Source organism: Rana temporaria, chromosome 4 (genome assembly GCF_905171775.1).
Source record: "Rana temporaria chromosome 4, aRanTem1.1, whole genome shotgun sequence".
Taxonomy (NCBI): domain Eukaryota; kingdom Metazoa; phylum Chordata; class Amphibia; order Anura; family Ranidae; genus Rana; species Rana temporaria.
In genome coordinates, this window is record NC_053492.1 from 151,553,722 (window position 1) to 151,581,613 (window position 27,892).

The 27,892-nt window shown below is 40.4% G+C and overlaps 1 protein-coding gene across 14 annotated transcripts in view; it reads right to left on the reverse strand.

Annotated features, from left to right (window-relative positions):
- Nucleotides 1-27,892, reverse strand: part of MBNL1 (muscleblind like splicing regulator 1) — a 259,895-nt gene that overhangs the window by 181,602 nt on the left and 50,401 nt on the right. For 12 of the 14 annotated variants that reach the window (XM_040349194.1, XM_040349191.1, XM_040349197.1 and 9 more), the window contains exon 2: nt 4,798-5,708. The exons of 1 other annotated variant lie outside the window; for it this stretch is intronic. In XM_040349194.1, coding sequence (XP_040205128.1) covers nt 4,798-4,971 — 174 coding nt within the window. In that variant the 5' untranslated portion in view covers nt 4,972-5,708. Of the gene's footprint in view, nt 1-4,797; nt 5,709-5,835; nt 7,277-27,892 lie in introns of those variants that run through there. One more of the 14 variants, XM_040349193.1, reaches the window with a different exon arrangement.

Consider the following 27,892-nt stretch of genomic DNA (forward strand, 5'->3'; position numbering starts at 1 on the left):
TCTCATGTTACTGCGTGTTAAGTAAAAGTTTGGTGAGAGACGATTCGCGCTTTTCAGTCTGTTACAGCGTGACGAATGTGCTATCTCCATTACGAATGCTACTTTTACCGAAGGTGCGCTCCCGTCTCATACTTTATTCTGAGCATGCGCGGGTTTCTAAGCATACACACAAGTGTGTTTCTCGTCGTAATCCAGCCCGACGAGAAACACGACGAGGAAAAAGAGAACAAGTTCTCTTTTTCCTCGTCGGGAGTCTCAATTTCCTCGTCGTGTTTCTCGTCGGGCTGGTTTACGACGAGAAACACATTTGTGTGTATGCTTACAAACCCGCGCATGCTCAGGATAAAGTATGAGACGGGAGCGCACCTTCGGTAAAAGTAGCGTTCGTAATGGAGATAGCACATTTGTCTTAACCCGCTTAACCCGCAGTAACATGAGATTAGTAAAAGCAGCCCCAAGGGTGGAGCCAGTGGAATCAAGCTTCCCCTTTATAGTGCCGTCGTACATGTTGTACGTCACCGCGTTTGAGAACGACAAGATTTTGTCTTGACAGTGTGTACGCAAAGAAAGCTTGTCAAGATTCGCGACAAGACTAACAAGGAACTCGTCGAGGAAAACAATGTTTCATTTACGACGAGTTCCTCGGTCGTGTGTACGAGGCCTTAAACCATCCAATGGCTGGTGTCATAACCGATCACATGTGCAGCGTCATGGCAGTTGTAGATTAAATAGAGTCAAAGGTGGCAGCTTCCTTGGCTGAAAACGATAGGAGGGTTTACTTACACTTTAAATATCAGTTAATTTTTATGAGAAAGCCTTTGGAGATGAATTTGTTGTGCCCTATAGAGTGTGTCATGTTTAAAGGTCTACAAAAATGATAATTAGGTACACTACAAACTTTTTTGCTCCTAACAATAACAAACATTTTACACTTTCTACAGTCTTTTAACTGCACTGAAATGCAAACTGAAGCTGATGTAAAAGCACCTGGAAATGTCCACTGAGAGTTGCCTATGGCTGCCTAGGATGTTCTTGAAATTTATTTAATGAAAAATAACTCATGAAATCATCAGTGCCTTGATATTTTGAACTGTAAAGCAAACCTATGTTTTCCCTTTGCAGGGCAAAGCAACAGGTTTGCTATAATACCCAGGTCCACAGCAACGCACATTCACCTTCCTCTGTTGTTCTATTCAGGTGAGTATTTCCTGCTGTAAAGGGTTTATTTTGTCCTACATGGGTAAAAGCACAGGTTCACTTTAAACTTATGTACATTTTATCATTTCCATGTTATGTGCTATTGAAGAATATAGTCTGTGAAGTCATCTTCAATGGCAATACTTGCAAGAAATCAGAAGCTTTAAAAATATGTATATCATTGTACATGGATATCGAGACAAGCTCACTCCATGACTTCCAGGGCACGAAGAGTGCATTGGGGTACATAGCTCAGTACATGTAGTACTCAGCAAAGTGTTCACTTCATTGCACTCTGCAGGAAGGCATTACTGAGGGGTCAGTGGCAGGAATTTCAAAGCTGTGAGCTAGGTGGATTGAAGTACTCAGTGATCATGTATCCAGGCCTTTAATGTTGCCAATATATTTGTAATTTGTATATTTTAGATTAACTGGCCCCCAATAAGAATGCATAAAAAAAAAACTCCCTTCTGTGTTTATTTGCAAGCAGTTTGTTTCCTTAGCATGTTGTAGATAATAAACCCAATATGATTCTAGATGGGCCCCATAGAACCTAATACAATCTAAAAATTACTAACTGAAGTAATGACTCTTAAAGGTCAGCTTTAACCCTGTTAAGGTGTGGATCAGTGCCAAGAGCATTAATAACAGACCAACACAATACACCTTTGACAGAGACAAGCTGCCTTTAATAAACTAAACTCACATTAAGTAAAAAAAAAAGTAGATGTATGCTAGCAGAATGTAGAATTGGTTAACTCTGGCCTCTAGATCTACAATTATGCCCTTTAATTGCTAACTTACAGATTTTATCACTTTATTATTACATTTGTTGTGATTATGGAACCAGTATTACAGATTTTAATAACGCTCCTAAATTGTTAAAACAGATGTCCAGGTTTTAAAAAAAAAATACAACCTTACAGTGCTAAATAAGTATACAGAAGGATTTTCGGAACATTTAAAGGCCCAGAAAATCAGTTGCAGATTGGTTTATTTAAAAGAGCTATTACTAAAACTCTTAAAAAAATACTTTAATGTTTCAGAGTTAAGATCATTGTCATTAAGGTGTTGTGGCAGAAGAGGTTTGACTTTTTGTGAACATAGGAAGACTTCCTTTCCTATAGAAAGACACTGCCAACTACCAAAGGTGAGTCTACTTTATCCTCAGCATACTTTTTAGAACCTTGCAGTATGGGCCGATATACTAAAGGAGTAAATTCTAAATTTACTAAAGTGGATTCTCAATAAACTGTGACTATTCAGTTCATTTATCTAACATATGCACATGAAATATGTGTAAAGGAATCTGCTTTTCACTTGATTGGATAATTGAAAAAAGGAAAAAAGTTGTCACATTGGTTTTTAAAACCCTGCTGCCCAAGGCACTATAAGTACAGCCCTATTTACAAATACTGTAAAGTAATTCTTGGTAATATGTAAAGAATACATTTCTACCTTTTATCAGTCAAGGACTTGGAATTAGAGCCAGCTTGACTATGGAATATATATATATATATATATATATATATATATATATATATATATATATATATATATATATATATATATATATATATATATATATACACACATACACATACACATATATATATATATATATATATATATATATATATATATATATACACACACACACACACACACATACATATATATATATATATATATATATATATATATATATATATATATATATATATATATATATATATATATGAAATGTTGTTTGTTTCTGAGATTTCACCTCACTTCCTGTATCAAAAAGATATTCAGGAAAAAAAAAGGTGTTATCAGCACAGGAAGAACAGACATGGAGAGCTCTACAAACCTGGCAGATGTTCTAACCCCTCCCCACAAAACAAAGCTTTTGCAGCTGTCTTTGTTTCCACCAGAGGGTTATTCTATCACTTCCTGTACTTGTTTTACCCTAAAAATGGAAGTAAGGTTAAATCTCCCAAATGCTGACACAGACAGCAAAAAAACTCTAAAACTGGCCCTACAGGGGCCATTTTTTTTTTTTATTCAACCTGGCAGGTTGAAAAAAAAAAAAAACTGACCCAATTTCCCCATCCACACATTCAATGTAGATGGGGCTTCCTCCTTACTGCGTCATTGTATTCTGACTCTGACAGCAGGGAGACTTCCCCACCATCAGAATACACAAATCAGTGCTGCAGCATATTGCCTGCAGTGCTGATCAAGCAAGAAAATACCAATATGGTTGTTGAACAAAAGACTATCAGCATCTGTAGATCGACTTGTTTTCAACCGCAGTGGCCACACATGGATGTTTGTCCAGTCCCTGCTGAACTGGTTGAAGTTTGATCCATGTATGGACAGCTTAACCTTTCTCCCCTCTCTAAAAAATATACATTTTAGCTGGGGTTGAGTTTCCAAAGTTTGTTACTTCAAAGTTTGTTACAGTATTCTGTCATGCTAATTGGGTCCGGGGCAAATTCTATCCTAATAGATTCGTCTGTCAATAGACATGTGTAGCTTTTCAATTGACCATATTGAAAAACAAGGATTCAGTCTGAAACTGAAAACTATACAGGCAGATTAGGAAGCCTGAGATTTTTTTCTTTTCGTGCTGCAGATGGCCCAATTTCCCAAAATAAAATGTATTTCTATAATAAACAGCCAAATCTGATAGATATTACTCCATAATAGATAGTTTAGAGCCATACACTTGCAGCAATGAAGCCTTGAATGATTGTGAATGGATACTGCTCCATCTTCAAAGCTAATGACCACCCATGCACATGCCCATTATTGGTGCAGAAGGCCTAAAACAACCATATTGTGTTCATTACATGCTTACATACTGTATAGGCAGCTTTAAAATGCGCACCCCACAGTTTGTCATCAGATCCGCTTGCATACTGCAAAGCCATGATTAAGAAACCACAAACTTTATTTAGAGCAGTAACTGCAAATGCTGCTTCTCTTAAAGATAAGATCCGGAATATGAAGTTTTACAAATGGAAGACATTTAAAAATACCCCCTTACTCTTCACAAGCTGCAGTCGAAACAAATAGCTAATAACCGCTACTTATCTAAATAATGGGATTTTCTGCAATTGGAATAATAAAGTATAACACTAAGTTCTGTGAAAAATTTGATTGGTCATTCATATTAGTAAAATGGGGAATGAAATAGCTTGATTCTGTGTAATAGACTAATCCATATGTCAACAGCATGATGAAATGCAGAGCAAGATGGCTGAAAATTTAGCTAAGTATTACAAATGATAACTCATTTCAACATTTCATATTAATATACAGTAATCAATATAAGAAAAATTAAGGAATTAAATAAAATCTACTTTTAAAAGCACAAGTTCTATACTCAAATCATTTAATTACTTATTGCTCTCATGCTAATTAACAAATAATGTCAATACAAATACGTTATGTTTCCTACTTAAGACCACATGCATATGGTGCCTTTTCTAGCTAGCAATGCAAACAGCCACGTGAGAAAAAGCAGTGCTTATATACCAGGCAGCTCTGATACTGTTCTTGCATGTATTTGTTAAATGTTTATCCCCAAAAAATGTAAGAATGTTTACTCACTTTCAGTGAATCAAAGCAGGCGATTACTCGTCCATTTTCGACTTGGCAGCTTTTCGCAGGGTGTGCAAATTTACATTCTGTGTCTGGCCTTGAGCAGGTCCCTCTTTGGAACTCCCGACACACTTCCAATGTTAGCCATTTTGTGTCCCGGATGGGTCCCATGCTAACAGCCATACTTAAATTCTACAGATAGCTAAAAACTTCTCGGAAGTCACCAGGGAACGAAAAAACTCCAATCGTCCTTTCTGTCTCCCTTGTAGTTTTGAAATGGTAAAACTGTGCTGTCTGTATATGCATACAGATGTCTCACTGCTCTTCAGCTACTACCTTACAAATAATACACAGTAGCGGATTTGTGATATTAAAAACATTTGGTTTGCGTAATTGAGGTGGCCTGGAGCTTCTCTGTCCTCTCAGTAACCCATTTGGAGTTCTGATATTCAGCCCAAAAGCATGAATACGTGGCGACCCCTGTGCTGGCACACGCTATCCGGGCTGCTCTCAGTAAAGTTTGCTGAAAGGTAATCTCCACGCAGCTGAACTGGCAATTCAATAGGGATCTGCTGTGCAATCTGTATTGATTAGTTAGGCATGTATCGATGCAGCACTGTAGAGAAAAAAATCAAAAAGGTTTCCACTGGATTTCCCTATATCCCCATGTGTCTGTCTTTGCTTTCCCAAAAGCAGTCACCTTTGTTTGGTTTCTTTTTTTTTTGTTACTATACCCACAGTGCCTTATGCAGGGATCTGTCTTGATTAGGAGCAGAATTGGGAAGGGGAGGTATAGATGAGAAGGGTGGATTTGCTCTCGTTGCAGTGTAGCTGGCAGCAAGCAAGGCAAAAAGCAGAGGCTGCTCTAGAAGCGGGTCCAAGCAGCAGGGACGTCAGGAAAGGCACTTCTTAGTACCAACCTGTAGAAAAAACAAACACGTTTTAATTTTAACCAAGCAGTACTTTTCTCCTTCACACTTTCCTTCCCTCTTTTTCTGCGTGGATACAGCACACACTTGCCTATCCGTCCCCTGTGCAGATACTTACAGAGTAACATATTGCAGCCAGCCATCGTAGATTTAATAAAACAAAAAAAAAAAAGAAGAAGAAGCTGTTTCCCCTGTGAAGCAATGCATGATAGGGAGATAACCAATCACAGATAATGTTGCAGCAATATTCTGGGCAGGAAGCCAATAATGTGAGCTGTCTTATGAAAGGTCGCGCCTGTCAGAAGCTCATTACTATGCAATAAGCAGCGAAAATATCCATCAGATGTAAATAATTCTTCCGCACTAGGTCTCGCATGTGGGTTTTGAATTTACCCAACATGCAGCATGCAGTTAGTGGGCTGAACCATGTTATTTTCCAATAAAACGACCCGTCCTTTCCACAGAGGGGGGAGAAACAGAGAGAGAGCGAGAGAAGCTGAAGAGCTTGGAAAATCACTAGACGGGAAGGCAAGAACTGCAGATCACTTCCAGGCTGACTCTCCTCCTGTGCTGCCTGTTCTGCCTTGTGTACACGCTGCCTTCACTCTGCTACATCTCACACATGAGCATAAAAAGGAAAGGAGGGGTGTTTATAAATGGTACATTCTTCTGACCTATTGCATTCGCTTCCTTCTAAACTATAAGCAGCCCTGACTATACACATCACAAATCTGCATTGGCTTGTCCTGTTAAAACTATGCTGTGCACTCAGCAGACAGTTTGTCAATACATCACAGACCAGTGAGAATATGAACAAAAGCTCTCTATCTAGAGCTAAAGAGAGGTGAAAAAAAAAAAAAAAACTTCATACCACAAGAAGAAATACCGTATGGCAAGCAATGCTAAAAAGACGACTCTGTGCGTGCTTCTGTTTACCTCAAGGGATCGCTGCTGTTAAATCGTAAATAGGTTTTTTGATTCCAGAAATACAATAAACTGTAGCACGCTGTTTCCCTGCCAAATAGCCGCTGTATATACTAATAACAAGACGTCACTGGCCTCATCGTTCGAAAAGCATTATCATTACACCTCCAGGCTTCTGGTTTTAAAATGGCACCTTACTTTTAGCTTTTTTCCATTGCTTCACCACAAAATGGTGACACCTTGCCAGATAGAAAATCACGTGGCAGCACACGCCCTAAGTTGATGACATATTTGTTTTAGTTTGTTGAGGCAGAGGATAAAACAAAGGACATGATCAGTGCAAGGTGCATTTTCGTAACTTCAATACCTACAATATTTAGCCAACTTTGGGAGTAATAATATTAGTCTTCTATGTTTTGGGCCGTTTAAGGCTTTTAGAAAATCTCAAATGATGCACAAAAAGAAAGAGCAAGGTATAACGTAGCCATATGTAAGTTGATTTGGCTATTTGAGAAAATTCTAAATAATTGGACACAATGGGGTTGATTTACTAAAGGCAAACATACTGTGCACTTTGCAAAGAGCAGTTGCCCCACAGCTCAGTAAGTGATGTAAAGCTTCACTTTGCAAAGAATACCCAATCACATGCAAGGAAAAAAAAATGTTTTTTTGCTTGCATATAATTGGATGGTGGAGGTCAGCAGAGCTTCTGCTCATTTACTAATCTCTGAAACAACTGCACTTTGCAAAATGCACAGTCTCTTTTCCTTTAGTAAATCCAACCCAATTTGTAGTAGTGTTCTGCTTCTCTTGGCCAACTGGGCTAACACTTAAAGAGTATGTGCAGTTGAAATACAGCCAAAAGTGTCTGGTGTCACAGAGGCCCCAACAGGAGGGTTTTGTAATAAGATATAGTAGACTGCAAAGTAAGAATTGTCATGACCAAATGTATCAAGATGAATAATAGCTTATTGATAACACCAGTGATACATTTTGTGGCAACTTGTTGTTTTCTCAGGTAAAAGGTGTGTAACACAGATTAGCTGAATGACTGGTGCCAAGCAATCAGCAATGCACAGACACATTATTTCATTATCATGAAATATGTCACTGATGTTATCAATAAACATTGGTTAAGGCAAGTCTTCCTTTGCAGTTTGCCATATCTTATTACACAATCCTCCCAAGGGCACCTTTGTGACACCAGACGTTTTTGGCTGTTTCCAGCTGCACTGACATTATCCCACCAACACCCAAGTGGACCTAGGACTAGGCAACAATGTTTGAGGGCAACCATTTCCACATCTGCATGGAAACAGACATATTCCCTACAAGTGCTTACTACAGTATGCATAGTCCATTACAACCTAGGGAGATGTAAGTTATACTATACTTAATTTTTTTTTATCAAATCTATTTTAGTAGGGTTCAGGAAGGGATCTCCAGACTACACTCTTTTTCTTTTTTCCTGTGGTTATTCTCAAGAGCCTGCATTTTTTTCTACTTCGAGACATATGTGACCAAGATTTAGACTAGAAGCATATGTCAAGGCAAAAAAAAAAAACATGCAGTATATCTCTGCAATACATGCACCATTCCCCATTTTTTTTATCCCTTTACATAACTTGCAACTACAGAAACCACCGGTTGATATTTAATTCTGTAGGCTAACAGCATTGAATGATGTCAGACCTGACCATTTTTATTTCACTAAACTACTTAACCACTCCTAGTTGTATATTTTTACAATATACAGAATAATTATTCTGAAGTCCAAGTTGCAAACAAGAAGGGTTCTTTGAAATAACACAGGAAGTTTGGGTAAGAAGGGCATAGACAGCAGTAAAAACTTGACAGGGTTTTTCTAATCCTTTCCTACTGTTTCCAAAACTGAAAGAAAAGGTTTTGGCTATACTAACACTTTGATATTAATGTCAGACCCTTTAGCTTGGGAGTCATGTGTCACAGGTTATCTAAGGTCTACAGTTGCAACCCTTTGCACTGAACATTTCTTGACCACCCTCTGTGCAGGGCCTGTCTCAATGTACTCCAAGAGTTTCTCCAAGTTCATGGTTAACACACATTTGCACTATGCCCAAATACACCTCCCACCTTTCTTTCCTACCAATTTATATGTAGTTCACAATACGGATATCGCTACTGCAACTCTGGCTTGTAGTACAGTATGTCATACTTATTGATCTTTATGGTTATACCCTATATTGTTTTCTATGATTTATGGATGCGATCTGAAAGTTCTTCAACTGTTAGTCCCATCTGAGCATCTGTACAGATTACACTATGTATCTTACAAAACCCCAAAAACGTATTAAAAGTGAACTGACTTTGAATTATCAGCATAAAGTCATGCAGTGGGAAAGACTGCAAAGCTCAAACATAATGTGACTTTTAACCTCATACTCTCAAGCTGAAAAGTCAGACTTGCCAAAACAGTCAATGTAAGCCAACTAAATATGGGGCGATAGCAAGAATTTTTTTTTTTCCAAAACAAAATGACTAACTAACTAACTAACTCCTTCAAACATACTTTCTATTCTTTATTTAGCATGTGTATTAGAATTTAGGGTTTATTCACTTGGACAGTAAAGCCAGGCAGTTGGGGGGGGGGGGTAAACCCTGGCCATCCACCTGAACACAAACAAGCATCCACCTCTCAGAGCTGCACATGTGTTGTGGTCGCTGCAAAATGTAAATAGCTGCCAAACATGATCCATACAAGTCTATTTCGTGCAATGTGGTTGCACTTGATTGTGGCACGGGTGTGTGCCATTTACAGGGTTAAATCAGATGGTGAGGAGGTTGCCTTGGAAAAAGCAATCCACTACAGATTTCTTCTCAAGGGCTGCCTCAGCCACACATGTGAATAATTATTTAAAAACATTTAAAACAAATTAACTAACACTGCAGATTGTTCAGTTGATCTTACCATAACAGTTTACGACTCTAAATACAAGGGTTTATTTACTAAAGCTGGAGAGTGCAAAATAAATCTCACTTCTGCATAGAAACCAATCAGCTTCCAGGTTCTATTGCCAAAGCTTAATTGAACAAGCTGGTTGGTTTCTGTACAGCGGTAAGCCTAATTTTGCACTTTTCAGCTTTAGCCTAAATCTTAAAGCGGGAGTTCACCCAAAAATCAACTTTCTGCAGTTAGATCCAGCATACTGCTGACATCTGCAGTATGCTTTTTTTTTTTTCTTTTGGTACTTTTCGTTTTAGCAATATTTCTTCTTTGGCTCCGAGCGAGGAATCCTTCGGGGAATGGGCGTTCCCGAAGGCAAGCAAGTTGATTGACGGCCTTTGATAGCGCGTCACGGCTTCCGAAAACAGCCGAGGTGACACTTGGCTGTTTACGGCGCCTGCCGTGTAGAGCTGACTGCGCAGGCGCCGTAAATTGCCGAGCGCCACTCGTGTATTTTCGGAAGCTGTGATGCGCTATCGAAGGCTGTCAATCAACTTGCTTGTCTTGAAGGGAACGCCTATACCAGGAAGTAATCTGACATCTGCAGTATGCTGTTTTTTTTTTTTTTCTTTTGGTACTTTTCGTTTTAGCAGTATTTCTTCTATGGCTCAGAGCGGGGAATCCTTCGGGGAATGGGCGTTCCCGAAGGCAAGCAAGTTGATTGACGGCCTTCGATAGCGCGTCACAGCTTCCAAAAACAGCCGAGGTGACACTAGGCTGTTTACGGCGCCTGCGCCTGCCGTGTAGAGCTGACTGGGCAGGCGCCGTAAATTGCCGAACGTCACTCGTGTATTTTCGGAAGCCGTGACACGCTATCGAAGGCTGTCAATCACCTTGCTTGTCTTGAAGGGAACGCCTATACCAGGAAGTAATCCCCGCTCGGAGCAATAGAAGAATTACTGCTAAAACGATAAGTACCAAAAAAAAAAGACCAGCATACTGCAGATGTCAGCAGTATGCTGGATCTAACTGCAGAAAGTTGATTTTTGGGTGAACTACCGCTTTAAATAATTACATATTAAACAGCCCTTGTTAATATATTACTTAAGGAATGTCGGGACCACCTAAAATCAGTTCATTGTAAATCTTTGAACCAAGAATTAAATTATCAGATAGACCCACTAAAGGTCTGGTTGATTGCCATACTTCCAATAACAAATACAATCCAAATACATGGCAAACCATTTAGGTAACTTTCTCCATGGGGTAATTATAAAGCATTCATATTTAAGCATGCACAATTATTGTTGTTTAAGAGCTATTGTTCAGATTCTTGTATAACCTATAATGTTGCTATTGGTTCTATCACCTTGCTGGTCATAATTATTACCCCTATGAGGCTCTGAAGGGTTGGGGCCCCTGACTACCTCTAAGCCCATGTTCACATTGGGCCAAATTGACATGTCAAATCGCATACCAAATCGGAGCCTATTGCCGGTAATGGCACCGTCTGAATTGGTACGACGCCGCACTGACTTCCAAAAGTAGTTTCTGCACTTCTATTGGTGACTTTTAGAGCGAGTTCAATAGACATCTGTGCATGAACCCAAACAGATGTCTGTCAAATTGCCCCCAAAGTTGGACTGAAATGCCGGTTTGAAATCATGTGAGTTCAGCTGAACTCAGTAAAAAACACATTAGATATAACAGCTAAATAAACCTAGCATTTCACAACCCTAGACTCTCAGGCCTCATACACACAACCATTTTCCTCGACAAAATTCATCAAGAAACTTGGTGGCAGAGATTTTTTGCCGAGGAAAACGCTTGTGTGTATGTTTTTCGTCGAGAAAACTGTTGTGGTTCTCGACGAGAAAAAAAAAGAGAACAAGTTCTCTTTTTTCTCATCGGGAGTCTCAATTTCCTCGTCGTGTTTCTCGTCGGGCTGGTTTACAACGAGAAACACGTTCGCGTGTATGCTTAGAAACCCGCGCATACTCAGAATAAAGTATGAGACGAGAGCCCTAATGGAGATAGCACATTTGTCACGCTGTAACAGACAGAAAAGCGCAAATCATCTCTTTCCAAACTTTTACTTAACACGCAGTAACGAGATTAGCAAAAGCAGCCCCCAAGGGTTGTGCCAGTGGAATCGAACTTCCCCTTTATAGTGCCGTTGTACGTGTTGTACATCACCACGTTTGAGAACAACAAGATTTTGTCTTGACAGTGTGTATGCAAAGAAAGCTTGACAAGATTCTCGACAAGCCTGACAAGGAACTCGTTGAGGAAAACAATGTTTCTTTTACGACGAGGTTTCGCGGTCGTGTGTACGAGGCCTGAGACACGTGCTGAGAAATTTCTTCAGAAATAGTGTAAAAACTCTAAAAACCACAAGAGACATTACATCATTTGAAAGTTAGAAAGGTGCATACCACAATGCATACACAGACTGCAAAACTCAAGATAGAAATTGAAGTGCCACACTACGCTGGTGACAAAGGAGCATTTTGGACCCCAGAACATGTTGGCCACTCTTAGAATTGTTTCCCTGAATTTTACTGGAGTAACAATAACATAACCTTACAGGTTCAACACCATTTTTCCACGCTCCTGAAAAAGCGAAAAAAAAGCTGTGATGACTACAAACCTACATACATTTCGATTTTCTAATCCTCTCAGCCTGCCTTGCATACACACGCTCAGACAAAAGTCCCCCGGTTCAAAATGCGGTGACGTACAACACGTACGATGGCACTATAAAGGGGAAGTTCCATTCCAATGGCGCCACCGTTTGGGCTGCTTTTGCTGATCCTTGGGTTAGTAAAAGTTTGGTGAGAGACGATTCACGCTTTTCAGTCTTCGTGCTTTTCAGTCCGTTACAGCGTGATGAATGTGCTATCTCCATTACGAACGCTAGTTTTACCAGAAAAAATGCTCCCATCTCATACTTGATTCTGAGCATGCACGGTTTTATACCATATAGACGACCAGTTTTCCCGCTCGGATTTTGGTCTGACGGTAAAAAAGAGATCCTAATCTATTTTTTGGTCCGTCAGTTTTCCCGTTGGAAAAACTGCGATGGAGCATACACACGGCCAAGATTCCCGACAAAAAGCTCTCATAGCAGTTTTCCCGTCTGCTTGTGTGTACGAGGCATATGAGTTTTTGGGTTGAATGAAAAAAAACTGTCAGTTCTGGTCAGTGCTGCTCTACTAACTATGTGAAGTTAGTACAGTACTTAGCTGTTGTGTTCTGACAGGGGATGACCCTCCCATCAGAACACTTTGATTAGCGCTCTCTGCCATTGGCTGAGAGCGCTGATGGGGAGTTGGGCGTCTGCTGGTTTTCCAGCATGGTCGTTCGACAGAAGCTGACTTCTGTCGGACAGACTGACATACACACGGGCTGAAAGTCGGATGTTTTTTTATAACTGGTCGATGTTTTCTGACAATTGGCCCGTATGTACCAGGCTTCAGGCTCAAAGAACACTGGCTTAAAAATTGTTTCTTCTACAGGAGTTTTGTGTTCTGCCTGTAGAAGCAGCCCAATGTTATCCTATGTGACCATACACATTAGGACCATTACAGACATATTTTGAGCTCAGTATTTAGAGATAGGAAAAAACCCTTCTGGTTTGTGTTTCTGATTGGAGCTTTCTGGCTGAAAAATGCAAAACTCGCCTAAACTATGTACAAAAACGCTCTAGAGGGAACATACTTTTTTTAAGCCCAGTGTGCATGAAGCTCAACTTCACTTGCAGCATATTTGTTCTGCGTCATTGCCTTAGAAGCCAGAAACAGCCAAGCAACTAGAATGGTTACATAGAAGGCCACAATGATATCCTACGGATTTCATGAAATGTTTTTTTTTTTTTTTTAAAGATTGAGTGAAATGCTCAACTGGGATCATATTCAGAGGTTGATCTCTGGGATCCCAATTATTAACTGTCTACAAGATCCTAGAGACAGCAAGGTTCTGGAGACTTATAAATGTTATTCCACTGTCCTTAGCACAGCCAACATTTTGCTTTTTATCTGATATAAAGACAGTCTCCCTCAGAATAATAAAAAAAAAAACCCATGTAAATAAAGTATAGCAGTCCAATCAGTCCTAAAATGGTCAACATCCCCTAAATATATCCTTTATAAGTCTGAAATACCCAATTGCAATCAATCAAACTTACATATCAAAACAATTTCTATAGTAAAGCCCCATACACACGGTCACACTTTTTGCCAACCAACTTCAAAATCTGCAAGTTTTCTAATTTGTCTGACCGTGTGTACGCTCCATCGGACCAACTTTTTCGGGTTTCATCCAACAAAAAGTTGGGTCTGCAAACGGACCAACTTTTCGGCAACAAAAGTCCGATGGTGCCTAGTCTGACCGTGTGTACAGCAAGCCAATCAACTTTTGTACAAAGTACAAATACGCATGCTCAGAACCAATGTTAAAATGTGATGTTGGGTCATTTTTAGAAAAGTTTGCAGAAAAGTCTGAGCGTGTGTATGCTATGGGTGTGACCGGACAAATCAATTAGGAAAAAAATCCAAGGGAAAGTTTGTTGGATGTGTGACCGTGTGTACGAGCCTTTAGACTGCAAATAGGGACTATAACAAAACTCTGACTTATTACACAAACAAATTGATAGTTAGACATATCATTTAGGTTTTCACTAATTTAAATTATTTTATAAGATTTAGGCCTCCAAATCTTATCTTTCATATAGATACAAAAAAACATTTACGCACTATTTTCTTTCATGGACTTACCATTATATATAGTAATGTTATTTAATATGAGTGGCTTTATACTTTATTATTTTAGGAGTCTAGAAGCAATGCATTATGGTATCTTTCAATATTAGGGTCCCTTCACAGGTCCTTTCACCAGTCTGTGAACAGATCCTCTGCTGTTTGAAGCAGAACAGACTTCTTTTTTGTGACATGTGGGCATTTTTTTTTTTGCTGCATTTAGCAACTGGAGCTTTGCTGACCTGTGGTGGATCTGTGGGCAGCCAGGTGAAAATGGACTTGTGTCCGTTTACATCAGGCTACCTCACATCTGTCACTTTTAGGTCCAGAAAAAGAATGCAGTACTTTTCCATTTTTTTACCTAGATGGACTCTGAGGTAAGCCTTCCCTTAAGCCTCATGCACATGGGCCGAATGTCAGGAGACAACAGCTGGTTCAAAGAAAACCACCTGACATTCGACCTGTGTGTATGCCACCCTGTCTGACCGAAAACCAGCGGGCCGACCGACTCCTAATCAGCGCTCTCAGACAATGTCGGAGAGAGCTGACCAGAGTGTTCTGGCAGGAGGGGCATCATGGGGCATCCCCCAGTCAGAACACAACAGCTCAGTGAGAGATCGCTGAACTAACTTCTCATAGTTAGTACAGCCGCCTTCTCATCGTTAGTACAGCGGCTTCAACTGAAGGTGACAGCTTTAGATTTACATGCAGCATGCCATCAGTCCCGTCTGAAAAACTTACAGGTGGACCTGATAGGAAAGCCGATGTGAAAGGACCATTAGATTAAATCTATTGTAGTCCAGACTGAGCTTAAACATTGTGTATTAATATACTGCAGCAATTTGTATGTGATTTATTTTACAGATAACTTAAATTCTTTTTGTCTGCTTAGGGATAAACAATGAAAATTCCTGCTAGAAAATGTCAGCTGTTGCAAAAGACTTAGACAGAGGGCAATAGGCTGATATGTATCTTTAGCATCTAGGCTTCCTAAATATTGTTTGCGCAAAATCTATATTGCTGAAAACAGTTTATCGAATGGCTTATTTATGGAAGGTAAACAGAAGACTCCCATGATAAAAGTACTACAGTTATTACACTAGATAAGTTATTTATGAAGCTGAGGCTATCATACTTGACATGCATTCTGCTTTAGTGATAGGCTTAATGATGTCCCAGCTACGGAATATAGATCCATCTTGATAAATGTCAAGAGCTGCTTGTTGGAATTTAAGTTAAACTTCAGGCAAACAGTTAGATGCACAATTAAAATATACAAATGCTATGTGCCTTATCTGCCAAAGGAGCCACAGTCCTCTCTAGCCACTTTTGTGATTCAGGCATCGCCACTACTATTTTCATTAGAAAAAAAAAGCCGATATATAACCTTCTTACCCACAGCCTGCTGATTGGACAGTAAAGAAGCAGCAAAACAATGATGAGTTAATATCCCTCTTCTTAAAGCGGAGGTCCACCCGATTTTTTTTTAAAAGCCAGCAGCTACAAATACTGCTGACTTTTAAAAAATGGACACTTACCTGTCCAGCGCGCCCGCGATGTCAGCAGTCGAGGCTGAGCAATCGCTCGGTCCTCGGCTGATTCCGCCGCCATCCTTGGTGAGGGAATCAGGAAGTGAAGCCTTGCGGCTTCACTACCCAATTCCCTACTGCGCATGTTTGAGGATACCGGCGCACCGTCACTGGTCCCCGCTCTCTCCTGGGAACAGTGTTTCCCTGAAGACAGGGGGGGGGGGTTGGGGGTGACGTGAAGTGGCTAGACTCCCGTGGGAGTCAGAACCCGGAAGTGGGTGCAAATACCTTTATTATACATGTATCTGCACCCCCTCGCCCCTGAAAGCTGCCAAATGTGACACCGGAGGGGGGGGGGGATCCAAAAAGCGGAGGTTCACTTTTTGTGTGAACCTCCGCTTTAATCTTCCCTTTACTTCTATTAGCATGTTCTCTGTCATATGTATGCAAGACACCTAACTGTCTACTAGTGCCATCTCTCTGTGTTGTACAAATGGTGCACTGACAGCCCATTCAACATGAACTGAACAGTAACACACAAAATAGCACGCATGTGATAAGCCGCATTGTATTGTGCATAGTTTCCCACACATAGAGAAAATGTCTTGTAACACTATAGGCCTTATTTACTAAAGCATGGTACAGTGAACTCTATTCTATTAAGAAAAACTAAATTTTCAATTAAAACGTATATAAAATTGCCACACAAGCTATTTTGTAATTTAATATTATTTAACCACTTCAATACTGGACACTTTCACTCCCTTCCTGCCCAGGCCAATTGTTTAGGCGTTAAGTGCTTTGAATGACAATTGCACAGTCATGCAGTACTTTATATATATGACATTTTTATAATTTTTTGCACAAATATAGCTTTCTTTTAGTGGTATTTAATCACCACTGGGTATTAAGGTTATGGAGATACTGCATTGTCTTTAATAAAGTTCTACGATTTCACCAGGTGATTCTTATATTGGATGACTCTCCCATCCAGGAAGCAGTATAGAGAGGACAGAAAAAAAAAGTAGAAATCTCCAACTACATGGTGAACCTAGGCTTCATCAATGGCTAAGGGGCCTTTCACACGTACGGACCATATGTCCGCATTTTCATCCATTCGTTGCGGATGAAAACGGGACATACATGGGTCCCTATGTGATTGTGGGTGTCAGCGGATGACCATCCGCTGACACCCGTAATTGTCCGCCTCCGCAAAGATCCGCATTTGCGGACGGAAGAAAATCCTATTTTTTCTTCCGTCTGCTGAGCAGATCGGATGAACACGGACACACGGTCCGTGTTCATCCGCTCCCCCATAGGGGAGAGCGGAGGAAAGACAGGGCGGTCCCTGCACAGTGTGCGGAGACCGCCCTGTCAGCTGCCAACTCTGCGGGGATTTTACGGAGGATCCCCGCTGAGCTTTTGCGAACACACGGAGCGGATCATTACTGATCCGCCAGTGTGAAAGGGCCCTTACACTTTACTACTAAATACTGTGATAAATATTATAAATATCAACTTACAGTAAGTTATCTAATAATGTAAAAAGCAAAATTACTGTTTACTAATTTCATCTTTTTTTTTATTATTATTTATTTATTTATTACAGGTACTTATATAGTGCTGTCAATTTACGCAGCACTTCACATATATATGTTGAACACTCACATCAGTCCCTGACCTCAAGGAGCTTATAATCTAAGGTCCCTAACTCACATTCATGCATACACATGCTAGAGCCAATTTTGACAGGATCCAATTAACCTTTCAGCATATCTTTGGAGTATGGGAGAAAACCAGAACATCCGGAGAAAACAGGGAGAACATGCAAGCTTATGATTGGGTATTAAAAACAAACATGAATTTCCTTTCACATGATTGGATAATTGAAATTTAATGTGTCAAGATTCTCAGCTCCTTTAGAACTCATCCGATTTCCTTGCTTATTTCCTAAACATAACCAATTCATGGTGGGATTTCTGTAGAAGCATAGAATGTGGTCACGGGCAAAAGGTCTTCCAGGGAAATCTATCGACATATTTTGTTGCTGACTGGCAATAACACGTGCCTGTGTATAATAAAATATTCCAGATTGCCTACCAAGAATGACCTTCATTATAGATGTCTGGGCACCGCTTTTTCTTTCCAGAGGTGGAATAGTGTACTTAATACTCATTGTTTACCCACTCTAGAACCAAACCACTATAAGAGAAGAACAGCAGTTTGCCTTACTATTTCTTAGTTTTAGGATTATGGACATAGAGTAGATAAATTCTTGCTACTAGCCTTTCCTCTCCCAGCAGAAGCATAAATCTGCCCATCAACTAAGGAATCCCTTTAGGAAGAATTTGCACCTCCTACAGTTGGTTGAATTTTTTTGTGCCTTAAAGGTCCACCCTAGTGAAAAGGCATTCCAGCAGTGTGCTCACCAAGGGTTTACCAGTACTACACCTAGTACCTAACTGGGAGACTTTGGAGGGGAAATTTGTTTCAATGTAGTTAATTACAGTAGGTACACAGAAAGCTTCTATTGGATCCACCAAGATCTGCCAATATGCTCAGTACAAAACAGGCGCAATCAGAGTTCAGTTCTTTCATCGCTAACCAACAAGCATATTAAATGTGAAGTATTAGCACTAGAATGATTAAATATAAAATGAAAACATGAAATTATAATTTATTGTTGAATAAATTCCTATTTTAAACATGAAAACTATTGCTGTTGAAAAAAAAAAATAGTCTTGTCTTTTAATTATGTAATTACACTGAATAATGAACAGCATGACTAAACCCATTTATTATTTGAATAACAATAGTAACTTTTAGAGAGAAGAGTAATTTAAATGTAGTTGTTATACTTGGTAACAATATTCTTTTTTTGTGATTTTCTTTCATTTCAATTAGCTACAGTAGTTATCTATTCTTATCAACAAATGTCTGCAGAAAATCAAGTATAGTTTCCTGGTGTATATAATGGGGATGTCAGAGAAGACAGTAATGAAAGCTTGTGTGCAGTGAAAAGCCACACAGAATGTCTGCTTTCCTTATATTTTAGCCAAGCTCTTTTTAGTTCTTCAAATACATTTCCATTTTTTTAAATTCTAAAACAGCACCCTTCTCAGTGCAGAGAATTCTCTGAATGATGCGGGTGCCAAGCAAAATGCAGCATGCCAGCCACTCGGCATAGGACCTAGAATCTATGAGAAATCAGTGCAGTAGTGGTGCCTCCTATGGGTCACAGGAGTGCAATTTGTTTTGCACTCCTGTGACCCATATTCATCTGAAGTCCACTCTCTGCTAACGTCACCAAGATCAGTCCAAGCCATGTGTCTTCCGGACTCTGGAAGTCTGGATCCGCCAGGTGCCTGGACTGATAGAGTTCTCAGCCTCTCAGCGAGCCACTGAGAGGCTGAGATGGCCGCTTCCTGCCCCTCCACAGCTCAGCTCTCCAGTGAGCGTGGAAGAGCAGAGCAGGAGAGCTGCTGATTGACAGACACGGGAGGTCGGAAAACCGAGCCATCAATGGTGTTCGGTGGCTCGGTTCTCAGTGAAGAGGCAGCGGGGGACAGATGCAGCATCAGTCTGAATATGGGATAAAAAAATCCCATACTGTACTTCTCTTTTAACCAAGAACTGATATAACAGGAGGTGAAAGTATCATCTGCTCGGGGTATTTAAAAAACCTAAGGTAGGATTGATGTTTTGTTTATAAAAGGCTCATGTACTGGGTCCTGCTTGGAGAGCTGCAGGTTTCCAGATCATATGCTTGGGGAAGTCCTGTGCAATGGCTGGGGAGGTAATTAGTACCCCATGTACTGTAGAGGGGTTGGTTGGTAGAAAGGCTGAGCCAAAAATTTGAATACAAGAAACATACAGAGGTAAGGCTGGGGAAAGGGACGGGAGATTCAGAAAGAGGGAATGCATACAGAGGGAAACACATGGAAACCAGGGAAGGAGGGAGTGGAGAAGTCCTTGGCAAATAAAAAAATATTGGAGAGACTTCCATGACTCTTGTTCCTAACTGTATATCACTCTACACTATCACTGCCAATAAGACCTTTTTAGTCAGCATATTGAAATCAGTCTACAGTGTAACAAGAGTGTGCCAGATTGTTGCAATCCTGAGTTACTTATTAGACCAAAGTGCATATAAATGTTCTGGCAAAATACCGGTATTTTAATGAGAATATCTTTTAGGCCACAATAATACAGAGTGAACATTTTATTGAGCACATTTTTTGCTGCAAAGTTTGAACATTAAGTAGTGAGAGACCAATGTGAGATGTGTCAGTTCATTAGTAGAGTGTAGGTCTTGAAATTCTAACTGTACCTTAGACACACTGCTCATCAGTTAAATTCATTTGACCAAAAGGACATACAAAAGCATAGTGAAAGGCTTCTGTAACACCAGCACTCAGGAATTCTTAAGTTCACCAGAATCTGCAGATTAAGGCTAAACACATAGGCCTGGATTCACGTAACACTTACGCAGCGTATCTCGAGATACGCCACATAAGTGTAATGATGCGCCGTCGTATCTGTGCGCTGTGCCCATAGAACTAGATACGCCTGAAAATAGGCTTCTTACGACCGACGTAACTTGCCTACGCCGGCATATCTTGGGCGCATATTTACGCTGGAGGCATATGGGAAATTCCCATTTGCAAATGAGTGAGATACGCAGATTCACGAACGTACTTGCGCCTGGCGCATTAATATACTATACGCTGTTTACGTAAGTCGTACGTCCGGCGTAAAGTTAAGCCTCATAAAGCAGGGGTAAGTCATGTTAAGGTATGGACCAGGGAACAGCCGTCGTATCTTACGTCGTTTACGTAGTAGTACGTGAATAGGGCTGGGCGTAGGTTACATCACGTCATAGACAGTGATTCGACGTATCTTATGGAGTATTAAGGACGTGATTCTGACGCATGCGTACTGGGATGCGTCCACGGGACGGCGCATGCGCAGTTCGTTCGGCCCACCATTTGCATGGTATCACGCATCATTTAAACTGATCACACCCACCTTCCACCTACTTTGAATTAGGCGGGCTTACGCCGACGATTTTACGTTACGCTGGCGCAACATTAGGAGCATTTGCATTGTGAAAGCCTCTCTGCTTTACGTCGGCATAGCGCATATAAGATGCGCTACGCCCGACTAAAAATGCGCCGATCTACCTGAATCCGGCCCATATAGTGTAAATACACAATGTGTATGTATTCTTCCATAAAGCAGTATTAAACCCCAAAATAAAATTATATTATAAAGTCCCTAACCAATTCTTAGCTGTGGTGGCAGCATTTGTTTCCATTTTTAGGTATTTTTGACTTTGATTTTAACTGGTGATCCATCCACTAAGTTTATCTTTCAACTTACTATAACATACCAACATGTTCAAAGTATCCGTTATAGCAAGGGTCCCCAACCCTCGGTCCGCGGCCTGTTGCTGACCGGGCTGCATATCAGGGGTGAGCGGTGACAGGGCCGAAACTAGGCGCCATCAGTCTCATCCTACCTTCCCCCCACTGCCGTACTGCTTCACATTACAAGTGGTAGATCTGCAGACACTGTGGAGATTGGGTGCCTGGGGAGCGGCAGGGAGAGAAGATGGGATGAGACAACAGTTTCAGAGGAGATGAGAAGCTGAGTGCCGGGAAAACGATTCAGAGGTGGTTGGCTGGAAGAGCAGGTCTCTGTCCCTGACATGCCCCTCCACTCATCGGCATACGACAGGGCTTCCTTCTACCCATTTTCTGCATGGATGTGCTGATTCCTCCCTCCTGCAGATGCTGGTGAGTGACTGTTTAGTCACATGTACTAAGTGGAAATTTATATTACAGTTTTGTAGTGGCTCGATTACTGTGATATCTCACAATTAATGCCCCCCAAGTAACTTTTCATGTGAATCTGCTAATTATAGAATCTGTGCAGTCATTGCTTCGAGTCTATGATCTTCATGCTCCCATCTACTGTAATCTCTATTCACTATGCTTGCTGCTATGCTTATGCTTATAATGAGTCCGATCCAGTCTTTTGATCACTACAGAGTGCTGGACAAATATTCCAGCAAGGATACAGTATCTCTATAATCAAGTCTGGATAATATCACTGTGATTGCCTCATGCCTAGTTGATAGTCCCATCTAGGGACTGTGGCTCTTATAGAATGCAATCTTGGATTTTTGTATATATTTCATGATGATAGCAATCAGCAGGTGTGATTCATGGATAATTGGCATGGACTTTGAGTTATATTTAGTTATGACATTGAGATTTGATGCACACTATAAAATCTACCAGTAGTTGTAACCCTTGAGGGACATCTTAGTGACCACCTGGGTGACTTTTCTGTACTGGTTCACCTCATATATGGGTTTGTTACCCTTCCAAGGGGTCACTAATGGGAACATATGTTGGTAGTTTTTAAACCTGTACATTCTAAGACAATGTTGAGAGTGGGTAGTAGTGGTGGGTATCTCCATCTATTTATATTTGTCGGTTGAGCCAAATTTATTGTGTATTTTTAAATCTGATAATTATTCATTTTGTATTGATTCTTGGATCAAGAAATTGTAGCTAGCATCAATGCCACTTAGTCCTATTAAGTCAGGTCCAAAACTAGAGGGGGCATGGATGGCATCTGCCCCAGGCACCACATTAAGAGGGGAGCCGCTGGTTTGATCAGATCTTCTCCCCCTGCTGCTCCCCTTGTGCCTGTTCTCTTTCACATCGCAAGTGGCAGAACTTCAGATGTTGAGGAGATTGGGTACTTGAGGGGGGGCAGGGAGAGAAGATGGGATGAGACAGCGATCAGTCTCTCACATGACGCGGATCTACAAGCCCATCAATTCTAGTATATGATGCCCCAAAGCCCCTACTCTCCAGTTCCACTTCTTTCTTCTGCTCTGCCCTAAAAAATAAAAATAAAAAAACCTACCGACACCAACCTCTGCCCTACTGACTAGGGATGAGCTTCGTATTCGAGTCAAACTCATGTTCGACTCGAACATCGTATGTTCGATCGTTCGTCGAAATACGAACAAAACGGGTTGTTCGTGCCAAATTCGAGTTACGTTTCACAGACCATAATTCACTGCGACATCACTGGCTGATGATTGGCCAAGCATGTACTATGACCCGCATGCTTGGCCAATCACAGCTTGCAAAAAAACAGAGCCATAATTGGCCAAATCCAGGGGCCAATTATGGCTCAGGGGGTTTAGTACACGCTCCACACTATAAAAGGCCGCCTGCAGGTCGGCCTTGTGTAGTGTGTTGCGGTGGTTAAGAGAGGACAGAGAGAGTGTCATTTTTTGCAGGTAGATAGAGCAGGCAGGCTAGTCAGTTAATGTTACAGTGTGTAGAGGATATATATACATCCCAGGTGTTGTACATATATTTATAGACTGTATAGTTTAGCTAGATCAGTTCTTCCTAATTTACTGGCAGGTAGTGTTGCTCACGAATATTCGTATTGCGAATATTCGGCTCGAATATGGCATATTCGAGTATTCGCGAATATATCGAATTTCGCGGCCAATATTCGCTATTCCGAATATTCGCATTTTTTCAATTTTATTTTTAAAACAGATCACATCCTAGTGATCTCCATCGACGTCTAAAAGCATTGCTGGTATGATTAGAGACACTGGGCCGAGTAGCTGAAGCGATCATTTTATATTGCCGAATATTCGCAATGCGAATATTCGGCAATAGGAATATTGCGCAATTATTTTCTCCGCCCTTCTTTTGCATCAGAGCCAATCAGAGTTCTCCTACCACAGTTGTCGAAATTCCGCAATCAATTTCGCATTCGCATTTGCGAAATTTCGATAATATATCACGAATATTCGATTTCAGCATGAGCCAATCAGAGTTCTCCTACCGCACTTGTCGAAATTTCGCAATTATTTTCGCATTCGCAATAGCGAAATTTCGCAAAAATTTCATTTGGATAAAATATCACGAATATTCGATTTTAGCAAATATTTCTCGAATATTCGGCTATATATTCGTGATATATCGCAAAATCTAATATGGCGTATTCCGCTCAACACTACTGGCAGGCAGGTGATTGTGCTAGCTGCAGTATTCTTATGTGGTTTATTGCCTGTTTCTTGGTGTGTACTGTCCGTGTGCTCTATAGTTTGCACCTAAAGATTCAGGAGCAGTGATTTTATTAATGCTTAAATAAAAAAAATAAAAAAAATGAAAAATTCCTTTAAATTCCTGACGTTTTTTCAGGAGTCCTGAAAAAAACAACCGTTTTTAAAACTTTTTTTCCTTTTTTTTTTTTAATTCTATATTTTTATTTTGTTTCTTTCCAAAACTTTTTTTCCATTGATACATGTTCCCTGGGGCAAGACCCGGGTTCTCAAAGACGTTTTCACAGGCATACTATAGACACCCAGCAGGGCCAGCAGGTACAATATTTAAAGGAATTTTTCATTTTTTTTATTTAAGCATTATAAAAAATCACTGCTCCTGAAAAAACGACCGTTTTTAAAACTTTTTTTCCATTGATACATGTTCCCTGGGGCAAGACCAGGGTTCTCAAAGACGTTTTCTGACAATAACTTGCATATTAGGCTTTAAAATGAGCACTTTTGAGTTTGAACGTTCGAGTCCCATAGACGTCAATGGGGTTCTAAATGTTCGCGCGAACGTTCGGTCCGTTCGAAGGTTCTGGTGCAAACCGAACGGAGGGGTGTTCGGGTCATCCCTACTACTGACACTGTTCACTGCTTTACTGACTGACACCATCCTCTGAACTACTGACACTGTCCACTGCACTACTGAAACCATCCACTACCCCACTTACATCATCCACTGCCCTACTGACACCATCCACTGCCCTACTGACATTGTTCACTGCTCTACTGACTGACACCATCCACTGCCCTACTAAGGCCATACACTGCCCTACTGAGGCTGGATTCACACCTATGCAGTTTTAGTGCTTTTTGCACTTTTGCAGATTTGCACTACAGAACGTGTTCCATAGGAAACCACGTTATATGAACTGTAGTGCAAATCTGCAAAATGCAAAAAGCACTAAAACTGCATAGGTGTGAATCCAGTCTGATACCATACACTGCCCTACTAAGACGATCCACTGCCCTACTGACACCGTCCCCTGCTCCACCGACACTAACCTCTGCTTCAATGACACTGTCCACACACCATCCACTGCCTAACTAACAATGTCCACACACCTTTCACTGCCCAACTGATACTGTCCACATAACATCCACTGCCCTACTGACACTATTCCAATACCTTCCACTGCCCAACTGACACTGTTCACACACCTTCCACTGCCGAACTGATACTGTCCACATACCTTTCACTGCCTTACTGCCACTATTCACACACCATCCAATGTTCTACGGATGCTGTTCACACATCATCCATTGCCCTACTGACACTGTACCACAAACCATCCACTGTTCTACTGATACTGTTCACATACCACTTACTGCCTTACTGACACTGTCCACACACCATCCACTGTTCTACTGACACTGTCCACACACCATTCACTGTTCTACTGACACTGTTCACATACTATTCACTGCCCTACTGACACTGTCCAAACACCATCCACTGTCCTACTGACACTGTCCACTTTTAAGGTAGGCTAAGTTCATATTTTTACAGTGACATTTGTTTTAATAATCTATATTTTATGGGCACAAGAATGCTTTATGGGTACAAGACCCTACAACTGTTAATGCAATTTGGCCACACCCACTGTTCCCCATGGGCACTGTGATGTAAAGGGGACTTCACTGTAGAAGGGACACTGTAATGTAAAGGGGAGCTATGATGTAAAGGTGAACTGAGGATCCTAATATACGGTAAATGAAAGGCTGTGCTGTAAACGGGGGTTGTGGTGTGAAAGGGGACTGAGGACAGACTCTGTAAAATATCCCATCCACCACCCCCCCCCCCCAAGTTCCTGGGGAAATTGGCTGTCATGAAATCGGGTTGAGACACACCATTTATTACTGACAGGGGTGTTTACAATGGTCAGGTTTTATTCATATATGTAAAATCTTTATCTCAAAAGGAAAAGAACGGTTTGTTGTAACTGCTTATAAAGTGTTAGCTGGAGTTCTGCTTCTGTTTGTTAGTGAATTCCATCCAAATCTACCACAACCCTCTCCCCAGGACAAAGGTGCTGCTGTCCAAAGGGGTCTGCTTTATTACTTCATCTAGAATGCAGACACCTCAAGACAGGACGCATGTTACTGGCCAGATTACCAGATGAAATATAAAAAAAAAAAAAAAAAAAAAAAAAAAGGTATGAGAAAAGAAAATGAATTTAACCACCACATCTAATGATTGGTAAGCTGCAATATAATTTTTTTTTGGTTATGGGTTTAATTCCGCTTTAAATAAGCCTGTTTGTGTTCCTTCCAGATCTCAGGTGTATGCCAGTGGGAAACAACTCTTGTACTGAGTGCACAGACTGGTCACTGATCCTCGTTTTCATTGTACAGGGTGGTATCCACACCCCACAGTTTTCCTTAGGCAGCCTGTAGTGTGAGGACATGATCTCACCCACTATTCTGCTCTCCGATGATGTCACCGCTACTTTTACAAAGTTATATCTGGGTTTTTAAAAACAGAATTAAGTGAATTTATATCCTTTGTTGCCAATGAGGAATATATTTAAATTAAGGATTTTGTTCTGACATATTTTAGTTTTAAGCTCATTTACATTTATTTTTGGTGGGCTGGATGGTATGATGCACATTAGAGCGAAGTCAAACCTAACCAAAGCAACCGCCCCTTTATAGAAAGTGTACATAAATAACTTTCATACTAATAGCACAAGCTTGAGAAGTAGAATGGAAACCAATGTGAAATAATTGTACATTCCCTATAGAGTTTTGGACCTAATTATTATGCTGTTTAGTTGTTTGGCTGGAACTACCAGGAGCGGCATGATTGTAATCGTTTTTTGGGGTGTTTTGGTGGCTGTTCCTAGATTACTAAATTAGGCAAACTGTGTTCTTTCTAGGTGTCTGGGGTGTTTTAAAAAGGTATTCACATGTGCAGGACATTTAAAAGACACAGGTCAGCTTAAAGGTAACTCTGCATAAATGATACCTAATGAGGTTTGGGATATACATATTGCAAACTATACCAGTTGACTTTACTAGTATTTATCATGTTTTTTTGTTACATGTTTTCTTCGGTCTTCCATAACTGTCTGTAGCATATTAAAGGTTTCAAATGTAAGCCTTATGCCGTGTACACACGATCGAATTCCGCTCAAGCTTGGCTGGCATACACACAGTTACACAAAAGTTCTCTGAACTTTCGTCTATCAAGAATGCGGTGACGTACAACACTACGATGAGCCTAAAAAATGAAGTTCAATGCTTCCAAGCATGCGTCGAATTGTTTCCGAGCATGTGTTGGGAATTTTGCGCGTCGGAATTGCTACAGACGATCGGATTTTCCTATAGCAATTTTTTCCGTCGGAAAATTTGAGAACCTGCTCTCAATCTTTTGTTCGCAGAAATTCCAACAGCAAAAGTCCGATGGAGCATACACGGTCGAAATTTCCATTCAAAAGCTCACATCAGACTTTTGCTGTTTCTGATCGTGTGTACGGGGCATTACATCTAAAATTAAATGCTTGATTAATTTTTTGCTGCTTGTTTTTAATGTAATCTGCGAATTTGTACCTCACCCGGAATATATAAATTCCATTCTTCTTTGGGTTAGGGACAGAACATTTCTCTTTGCAATGATCATTCAGGAGATAACCTAGCCTGGGATTTCCTGTAAATCCCTTCTAATCTCCCAGGTGCATTTTATTGTAAAATATTATTTTCTTGTACAAATCAAAAAAATACATGCTGTATTCATATGCTGTAAAAACTCTTTCAAGAGCTGTATGTGTTTAAAATAGGCATATACATAACATAATACATAACAAAAATGCTAAATCTTTTCTAAGAAACAAAATTACATATAATACCACCCTTTATAGCATGTTTATTTGGAAAAATTATGTTTT